Below are 10671 nucleotides of genomic sequence, written 5' to 3' on the forward strand. Positions count from 1 at the left end.
AGGTCTGAGCTGCTTAAAACCGTATCTAAAAGCGTAATTTTAATTTCAAACTATTGCTTGATTATCGATGAAAGAAGAAATAAAAGAATTTTACTTTAAAACAAACTAAAAACTTTTACACTACCTGCCTACAAATATGCTACTCAGCAAAAAAACTTTTGACAATTAGCTTATAGAACTGTAGCAAAGAAAACAAATTTCTTTCTAATTATTACATTTGCCAAATATATCATTACATTACAGCAGCAAATCTCCATACTTTGCATGCGTCACTGTTGAGTATAGAAAGAAGATTTAACATGGGCCGATTAAGAACACCAACAATATAGGTTTGTGTTTATTTTAGCAAATGAACACATCGATAGTTGGGCTGCAATTGAAGATTTAAATTTTCGCAGAATTCTTGGCCAAACTTTAGCTATTCTTTGCTGAAGATTACAGTCAAGCTGTAAATTACAAGCTTAGTTGAGAGGAAGGGGGTGGTTAGTGAAAAAATAAAACATTTCAGTTTACTGTTTAGTATGCTTGGTTGTACAAGCTCTTGTTTCAGTTTAATAGATCCATTAACATTTGTGAGTGAGGCAGATGCTTGATATGGTGAACAGATTATCTCACATGTAAAATGTAATTGTAATGGAATTTTCGGTTAACTGATTATTTCAATCACTAAAAGTTGTTTGAAATTAAAAAATCTGTTAATAGGACCAATACCCACCCATTTAATTATAATGTTAGGACAATTTTGCAGCACTTGGTTGCTGAATTTCTTTGACATACTAAAACAAAATATTTTAGGCCGTTTTAGTGTCAGAGTCTGTCCCAAAAGTCACAAGTCATTTTTACTTTACTAATTTCTTTTTCTTATCATATCATTTATTTAGACAAGTTTTTCTCAATAAAATATATTTCATTTTATATAACAGTTAAAGAAGTCATTGTGGGTTAGATTAGCAATATTTAAGTTGTCTGCTAGATTCAATATATTTCATTTATTGGGAATAATACTTGGGCATATTGGGAATAATGCTAGAGAGTTGAGAATATAGTTTTAGTAACTAAACCTCAAATTTAAAGTGATTTGAACTTGTATATTAGGAGACCCTTGTAATTTGTTATGTAATGAGACACAGAAATAAATCTATCACAATATGTTAGGTAGTTAAATTTTTTTGTGCGTATTATATGGCTTCAAGCAAATTCAGTTTTATCAGGTAAAGTACAACACCTATAATAATTATATAAATTTTGATGACATACATATCATAACATTATTAAAACTGCTGTTAGATATGCTTACAGGAATACGTAGATGAATTTGCCACAATGTCGAGAATATTACTAAATTAGTCAATGTTATGTAAGCATGCATAACGGTTTGGTTTGCCATTGTGTTAAGAATTGTACTAACTCAAAAAAATCAAATACAGGCTGAGAGTTGCTACCTTACAGATGTGTCATAAGTTTGATAGTAAGACTTCAATTAAAGTTTTATTGGACCAAATCATTTCAAAAAGTCTAGCATAGGCATAGGCATTGGCCATTTGTAATCAATTTTCCGATAATACCAAAGTATAGTTTTTGAGTTTTAAGTACTCCAAATGTGGCTAACTACTTTTAATTCAGAGCAGTTGAAAATGATATATCTTTCTACTTGTTATTAATATAGGAGGTTTGGATTATTTTTAGAATAATAATTTCTAGAAATTTCCTGTTTGGACTTACGTATATATGCAGTATGAACAGAGCTGTTGACGCTACAAAAGTCGTCATAACAAATTGTAGCAGTTAGGTTCATTGAACCTCTGTGTAGTTGTTGATCTCTCAACCAGTGGCTTGGAATTACAACTGTAGACATATTGTTGATCAATGTAGAGTACTCAGCCGTTGTTTCTTCGTCATCTTCATTGAGCGCAGTCACATAAATAATGACTGCCTTCATATCATCTCTATTGGCTGAGTATGTTACTTTCATCTCTTGTTTCTCTATATTCCATTCAGTTTTGTTTATTTGAATAATTGGAATGACTAAAATAGAATCACATTTGAAGAAATTTGCAAAACAACAATTATAATTTAACACAGAAAGCCTTGTTTCACATGAAGACAAAGGTCCCTACTTATTATGAAACTGTAAATTTTTATATTCAGAATAAGATAAAAATTATTGCTAGATGATTTTAGATAGTATAGTTGGCTTTTACACACCATAGTACACCTTTTCATACACCATCAGTCAGCAATTTACTTAATTTTAGTGGCTAATTTTTGCTCTTTTTTCTTTTTTCTCTGTAACTATTGCTGTATTATTACAAATAGTATAATATATGTATAGAAATTATAAAACTTTGAAATTGTAACAGTGAATTTGAAAGTTCAAAGAGAACAATTTTTTCTTTTCCATTAGGAGTTGTACTAGTTATTTTAAATGGTTGAAGTGGCCAAACACAAAATACATTTTTAAATGACACATAAAGTGTTGCCTAATTAACAGTTAGGTTATTCAGTAATAACATTACACATACTAAATATTAAATGCCGTACAGATAAAAGCGCAAGGAACTCATCCATCAAAATTTCAACAAACATTCCTTTACACAGTGCCTCCTGCTAATGGCTTTAAATTTGTGTTTTAACAGATTGTGAAGTTTTTGTCAAATATCTGCACAAACTGATAAGTTAAAAAAGGCAGATTTTAAAGCTATATCAACGTACTTCTTTTTAACTGTAATGCTCACTTTAAAGGCAGCAATGGTTTCTGCAATTGTTTCCAACTCATTAAAAGAGATAAAACAACTTACTATTGTTAAACTCAATTTCAGCGTAGTTGATGCTGGTTACATTCTTTGCAGAAGCAAAAACTTTGATGGTTTGGCTATGTGATACATCTGGGAGGTCTATTGTGGTTGGCCAAACAGTGTATGGAACATATGAAACGTGCATCGGTCCACCAGCTTCTTTGCGATAACGAATATTAAGCTGATCTATGTAGTTCGTCAAGCTTCTGTACTCACTGATCTTTAGTTGTAGATGTGTAAAAGGCTTTGCTTTTACCACATTTGGGAGGAACGGAGCTGAATAAGTTGAAACATTCAATATTAGCCCAAATTGTGAGATTAATTTCTGTTATACTTGCAAAAATATTAACAGTTTAGTTGTGATAACAAACTTGGTACTACTAGTAGTAGTTCACTACATAATTACTACTAGTAGTAGTTCACTACATAATTACTACTAGTAGTAGTTCACTACATAATTACTACTAGTAGTAGTTCACTACATAATTACTACTAGTAGTAGTTCACTACATAATTACTACTAGTAGTAGTTCACTACATAATTACTACTGCGAGAATTGATGTAAAGCTCAAAATTTCAGTGTTAAAATATGCTAGTTTGATTGATTTAAATTTAATGTAACCGGGCTCAGGGCACAAAGGAGCAATCACAACTGTCTAGCAGTATGGAAGTCAAAAGGCTGGCTTAACGCCTCCTAGCTAGAGAGACTTGAATAGGCCTCAGGGCTTGGCCAAAAAGAAACCAATTTAGCCTTCGACCCATCTGAAAGTATAGCCAGCAATCTGTCGGCCAGTAGGACAGCCAGACCGACTACTGAGCTGGCAGAAATGAAGAATAACATATGACTGAGCATACAAATGAGTGACTCAGCTGCTATCGAGCCGGCTCTGAAAAGACCAACCTGTTACCGAATCAGTCATGTTTGCAAATAAGTGGAGTCTATTGACAACATTTGATTTTTATCCGGACGCTCTACCATTGAGCTAGAAAGGCATAGTTTTAATGTACCACATACACCACATACATACTAAATATTTTAGCCTTGTGTTCATGTGTTACGATGCCTCTATTAAGAAATATTTTGGAACCTTATTTAATGCAACATGGTGTTTTTTGGTTTTTTTTCGTTATGGCTAATTTATTCCACCCCACGATATCGCCAAAAAATTATCAGAAAGTTAAAATTTGGCAATTTGTGTACTGATTAAGTACTGTGAAATTTCAGTTTTCGAACGCTTCGGTTTTCGACTAACACGGTTTTCGACCGAAGATTTTGAAATTTTTTTAGTGTCGGATCTCGAAGATAAATTCGGTTCTCGACAAAACTGGAACAAGCAGATTGAAATTGGAACAGCTTCAGAAGCAGCATGGGTAACATTTGCTAACAAACAGAGAAGGAGTTTACACTTCATACAGTTCTTACAAAAAAGGAGGAACCATCTGAAATGAGGTTTCTTCTACCAAAAAAGTTAGTTTGTGAAAGAACCCATCCAGGGATGCTCCGACCACCAGTGATGCTCGGAGTGTAGATAGAGATAATGATTGTCTGGTCGATGCACTGAAGAGGTTGATGATAGTGCCTCAGCCGCGAGCTACCAGTTCAAGCTACCTTAGTACGCTGACTTTGGAGTTGTGAAACAGTAATTTATATTTTGCGTCAAAGAGGTAGCCGGAGCAAATGGACAGACTGAAGTAGCCAGTTTGTTGCATCTTCGGCAAGCTCTAGAGAGAAAGGCAAACAATTGTGCACAGGCCAACAGGATAGCAGTTTATTTCGACGCACTAAGAGGTCAGTTCGCTCTCTTGTCAACAGGTTTAGTTTAAACTGAACACCCTAAAAAAGGCAGCAACCACCACTTTTCAGAAGCATGCACCGTGAGTAGAGCAGCTAGTTTAAGCAGCCCGTGGAAACCTGCTCAAGACTCACTGGGCCATTATGAAAATGAAAATATATAGCAGTTTGCTGAATAACTTCAGTCAGCAAAAGCGTTTACTGGTCTGCCAATTTCTACATTTAGTGTGGCAAACATCAGCAGACTTTAGTCTGGTTGATGGCAGAGGGGCTAGCTAGACAGAAGGCAGTCGCTCAAGACCAGACCTTTAGCCAGATTTCACTTCTGTTTCAGCAGCTGACCAAACAGGTTTGGCAGCTGTAGAAAAAATGACACAGGTTTAAAAATGTTGCATCGGTCAAACTCCTTTAGTGTCTAAACTATTGAGGCAAGAAATACGTTTGAAAGAACTGTGCCAGTAAAAATTGTTCAAACTTAAAAAAAGGACCAAAACAGTAGTGCATTACTATTTGCACTAAGGCTCCTAACTGTTTGAGCATTGAAAAGGTGTTCTAGCTAGCTGGCTGAAAACACAAAAAAGGCTATAAGCAAGTGGGATAGGCCTCGGAGAATAACATGGAGGTGACCCACAGGTTCTCTGCCAAGTCTACTAAGAACGCAAAGGTGAGGCTTTCTCTAAAACAGTGGTTCCCAACTGGTGGTCCATGGAACCCTAGGGGTCCACAGGAGGTTTTGAGGGGGTCCACATGCTGGTGCCAGTATTGGTTTTTATAGCTAGTTATTTACAGCTATTTCTGGCTTATAGTGGTTGGATCAATGATATAAAACCCTTAAAGGATAGGCGAGGGCTATCATATGGGCGGGGTTTAATGATCGAGCTCTGTTGGAATTTTGCTAGCCTGTGTTTCGGGGCTAATTCATTTCCCGCTGAGTGGTTGCCTTGTCTTTTTAAGTTTTTGGGTCTACAATTTTTTCACATATGTGCATCAGTCACCCTGATTTAGTGAATCATGACATAACATTGTTGAACGACAGGAAACATCCTTGAAGAAGATGAGACTTTCTTCTGATGAGTCTTTTCTGGTAACCCAGGACAAGGTGGTTGAAGCATCATATGCAGTTGCATTACAAATTTCAAAATAAATATAAAATCTTATACAATTGGGGCGCAGCTAATTAAGTCCTGTGCTCAGCAGATGGTGGAGCTCGTGCTTGGTAAAGTGGCCAAAAGAAAGACATCTGCGATATCATTGTCAAATAACACTATTCGAAGGCGAATAACTGAAATGAGTGAAAACATCAAGAAACAGTTGGTATAGGAAATTCGAAATGCACCTTTTGGATTGTTTTCTATTCAACTTCATGAATCCACAGATGTGGAATCGTGTGCTCAGCTGTTGGCCTTTGTTAGATATGTCAACAATGAAAACATCAAAAGGAGTTCCTTTTCTGCAGTGCACTCAAAACAACTATGCGAGCCTCAGACATTCTTGACAAAGTTTCACAATTCTTTGAGACTGAAAAGCTGTCATGGGGAAACTTATGCGGCTGCTGCAATGATGGTGCTCCATCAATGTTAGGATCTAGCTCTGGCTTTCAAGCAAAACTGAGACAGCTAGTTTCAGTTGTCAAAGGCGTACATCGTATGATATAAAGACAAGCTTTGGCTGCTAATACCCTTAATGAATCATTCTCAGCAATCCTCAATCAGGTTATTTGCATAGTAAACTATATCAAAAGCAGGTCCCTGAATTCTAGATTGGTTAAAGAAATATGCGAAGATATGGAAGCAGAGCATCAAGTTCTTTTATATCAGACAAATGTTCGTTGGCTTTCCTAAGGAAACGTAACTGCAAGGACATTCAAAGTACGAGAAGAAATTAAGATATTTTGTGAACAAAACTACAAAGCAGAACTCGAAACATTGTTAAAGAAGGAAGTTTGGCTGCTTAATCTGGCCTATTAGGTGAACATATTCAACCAAATTAGCTAACTAAATTACCAGATGCAAGGAAAAAACGCAAAAAGAGTCAAGTTCATGGATGCCTTGAAAGCATTCCTATGCAAACTTGAATTATGGAAAAAAGGTAGCTCAAGGTAACTTTTTTATGTTTGAATCGGTTTCCTTGATTCTAGAGCCCAAAGATAAAGAGCCTATTTCGATGCCTGAATCATTACAAAGTAATATTAGATCTCACTTGGATTCTTTAGAGTCAGAGTTTCAGCACTATTTTCCTGAGGTGAAGGAATCTGAACTGAGCCTTGTCAGAAGTCCTTTCCACTGTTTTGCTGGAAACGTTCCTGATAAGCCGCAGGGAAAACTCATAAATTTTCAGAATGACTCATCTGCCAAAGATTTTTATGAAGATAAAACCATTGAAGAATTTTGGCTTTCCATGATTCATTCATATCCACAGACAGCAAAACACGCCCCTTGAACTCTGCTCTCATTTGTGTCTAAATACTTATGCGAGTCCACTTTCTCCTCCATGGTTGTTCTCAAATCGAAACCACGAAGCCGCCTAGACGACATGCGAAGTGCTTTGTCAACCATTTCCCCAAAGATTAAGAATTTGGTGAAAAAACAAGAAATACAATCTATTCGACTAACAAACTGACTGCTGAAAATTAAAAGTCAAAGCAATTTAGTATAGCATTGCTTTATATAAATAAATAGAAACAGTTCAAATCTATTGACTCTTATATTATTCTAATTTATTAAGTACGCCAATTTACAATGCATTGTTATAAACACTGTATATTATGTTTATAAAGGGGTCCATGACTTTTAGATAAGGAGGTCAGGGGGTCTATGGCTTCAAGGTAGTTGGGAACCACTGCTCTCAAACAATTTCTGTATCATACGACCTTCTGCCATATCTACGCATTAGGATGAAGTGACCAAAAAGGTTTGCTGTCATGTCTATCTGTGATAAAGAATTGATATAAAACTAAGCAGCCTTGGCCACTAGACTTACTATAAGGCTTTAAAAAAGCTGGAGTTCAGATGCCTGGACTCTGGTTCAGCTGAGCGAGTAAAGACAGAGCCTAAATGGACCTCACTAAGCTAGGTTGCTAGAAGTGGGCTCAAAACGGTTCTGAAAAGGTTGAGCTTGTGACTGGCTGCAAGTTTATTTTCAAAGCAGCAAGAACAGCTTACATCACACCCAAATTTTTAGCTAAACCAACACACTAGAGGTCTGCCACGGCAGACACAGGAGCGCCTGATGCCAACTGTTTTAATTCTTGAGACAAAGGTGATGCAAATACAATCAGAGCACAGGTTTTAAAGAAGCCCCATTCTACAAACTATTTTCATTTAGAAAAGTTGGAAGGGTGGTACATTCAGTTTCTGATTGACACAGGATGCACCACAAACCTTTTGAGCTAGCGAGTGTTTGCAGACTTATTCGGATTATAAAAGACATGCTCAAAAGAGTGACAACCACGGTTTCATGACAGATAGGACGTGGCTACTATTGTACTAGTCATATATATGCTAATACGACTCTTGGATGTAAAGACTGAAGAGGTTGTTGTTATGAGCCAAATATGCAAATATGTTATCTTGGTGATGTCATTTCTGGTGGCTGACTATGGTGCTACGGAGTTTCAGCGGTTTCTGAGTTTCATCAATAATTGACTATTGCCCTACACAGATAAGCATAGATAGCTGTTGCTTAGCAACATGCGAGTGGTGAGAGACATGATTGTACTGACTCAGACTGAAATTGCTGTTCTTTGTGAGGTCATCACCCAAAACTAATGCCTATTGGAGCTGGTACAGTTTTATAGGCTTCTTCAGGACGCAATGTACTTGCCTTAGTAGAGAGACAGACAGTCTTATGGCAGATAGGACGCAACTCCTATTATATATAGCTTGCACAGAAAGTCTGCCTCTGAATAAAACCTTGAACCGGCCCGAGACAAAAAGAGATGCAGTCACACAATGCCTGAACCTCCCAGAGAAATCACAATTGATTTCTTAATACCCATGATCAGCCCAGGCAAGCGAGACATGGATGAAACCTATGAAGTATAGTACTCTATTCTATTGTACAGAAGTAGAGTACTAGGCCTATACATCAACCTTCTTATTTGCCCAAACTAAAGAAAGAGCCTGAGACATAATGCCTGGTGGTAGATCTCTTCAGCAAGAGGCTCTACAAGAAAGGCGGATAGTGACAGTTTTCGGATGCTTACTAACAGCTGAAAACGGTCACAGAACATAGTGATAAACAATAGCCTAAAATCTTTTTCCACAATTTATTCACTACGTTTAGTATGGTCAGCAACTACTGACAAGTCTTTTCAGATTCCAAGGCCCAGTAGAAGTCAGCATTAGCAACTCGCTCGATTTATGAAATTAGAAAGTTTTCTCTTTTCGACTAACCTTTGCATCAGCTGTTTTTGTAGGCTGTTTGAGCAAGTGTGACACAGTCCTCCTCATTAGTGAAGGCTAATACTCTACTTGAATGACACAATAGTCATTGCCCAAAATTTTGATGCAAACCTGCATAAATTACAGAAAGTGCTAAAATGGCTGAAGGTGGCCGAGCTCAAGTTCAGGCCAGCCAAGTTAGGTCTTTTCTATTTGCAAGTGCTTTGCTTGCACCATCTAGTGAGCAAAAAAGAGCAACTGCTGACCTTGGAAAAATCTGGTCATAGAGATTTGGATTGGGGTATTCCAAAAATAAACAACCTTCAGTAGGCTCAGTGAGCTGCAGAGTTTCTTGGACAACAAAAATAGTATTGTTAGTACATCCTTATATTATAACACATTTTCAGTAAATCAAGTTTTGCTAGCATTCCACGGCTTTTGAACCGACTGACAGGCAAACGCAATAATGGATATGGGAAGAAAAAAAGAGTCTGCTTTTGAGGTTCAGGGAAACACTGTTTTTCTGCAACCTTCATAGTATACTCTAATTCGAGTAAGCTGTATACCTTAGAAACGAATGCAAACATATTTGGAATAATGTAGTGCTGTTACAGGTCTAAAAAGATGTAGAAAGAGTAATTGCTAATATTAATAAAGCCTTGGAAACTGTAGAAAGGAATTACTGCATCACATAGAAGGAATTGCTGGCTGTAGTGAAGGTAGTGAAGCATTCTCGATTGTGCCTATACGATTGATTGTTCTTGCTTCTGCCTTACAATGCCTCACTATGCTGGTCGTGGAGAAAAAAAAATGAGCTGTCTGTCTAGATGACCAGATGAATGGAGATCCAGGTAAAATTTCTATATATGCTGCAAAAATAGGTCGGGTTGTACCATGAAAATGCTGATTGGCTGATTGCATTGTCCTGTGTGAGCTCAATGAGCTGAGTGATAGCGGACACACTCAAAAGAAACTTGCCATAGTGAGTTCGGCCTCGCCGAGTAGATTTGATGGCTAATCGAAAGCAATGTCAAAAGTCGGACATTGCTTGACAAAGCAGTGACAATTCATATCTAAGTAAGTCTCATAGATCAACCACTGCCCAAAAAGGGGCCGCCAAAGGGTCAGCCAAGGAGTGGCCAAAGCCACATGGCAACCTTGTGACACATTTTGTGTGATGTTGACAAGGAGTTAGCACAAATGCAAGTCACAGGCCGGAGACACGTGGTCACCATGTATCAAGTACTCTCACAAGAAGAAGGACGTAATAGAAAGCAACTAGACCTAGAACTTCAAAAGCTTCAACTTTTGCACAAAACCTGGCTTTTTCAGTAAGTCAGGTCAGAGAAAATGCTAAAAGCCCAGACACTATTTCTAAACCAGCTCAGATGGTATACAGTCTGTCTTCCAACTGTACAAGAAATCACTGCATGGTAACCAAACACTTTAGCCCACCCTAGAGTAGAGAAAAGGACTAGTTAGCTATGTCTATCCTGGTACTGGCTGAGACTGACAGGAACATTGATGATCATTTTTAGGATGTATAAGGTGTGCCAAGCCGTTAAATGCTGTTGGACCAAAGCGGCTAGGAAAAGACAGAAATTTTACACGGGATACCCCTGGCAGAAATTAACAGTAAATCTGGTGGGCCACTGCTTGTGACACCAAAGGGCGCTAAGTGGATATTAATGCTAACCGACC

The 10671-nt window shown here is 37.4% G+C and overlaps 1 protein-coding gene across 1 annotated transcript; it reads left to right on the forward strand.

The window, feature by feature from the left end:
• The first annotated feature begins 5204 nt into the window (after positions 1-5204).
• LOC137397391 (uncharacterized) lies at positions 5205-7027 on the forward strand. Its single transcript, XM_068083682.1, has 5 exons — positions 5205-5252; positions 5625-5687; positions 5786-5898; positions 6045-6232; positions 6726-7027. Exons 1-5 carry the CDS (start codon positions 5205-5207, stop codon positions 7025-7027), a joined length of 714 nt encoding a protein of 237 aa, XP_067939783.1.
• The last annotated feature ends 3644 nt before the right edge of the window (positions 7028-10671 follow it).

This window comes from Watersipora subatra, chromosome 5 (genome assembly GCF_963576615.1).
Source record: "Watersipora subatra chromosome 5, tzWatSuba1.1, whole genome shotgun sequence".
NCBI lineage: Eukaryota > Metazoa > Bryozoa > Gymnolaemata > Cheilostomatida > Watersiporidae > Watersipora > Watersipora subatra.

Excerpts from the sequence above, each read along its gene's own strand:
- LOC137397391 (XM_068083682.1), top strand. The coding sequence starts at position 5,205 with ATGGAGGTGACCCACAGGTTCTCTGCCAAGTCTACTAAGAACGCAAAG. Across the intron at positions 5,253-5,624 it reads AGTCTACTAAGAACGCAAAG|GAAACATCCTTGAAGAAGAT; the intron begins GTGAGGCTTTCT and ends GTTGAACGACAG. Across the intron at positions 5,899-6,044 it reads AGTGAAAACATCAAGAAACA|TGCACTCAAAACAACTATGC; the intron begins GTTGGTATAGGA and ends CCTTTTCTGCAG.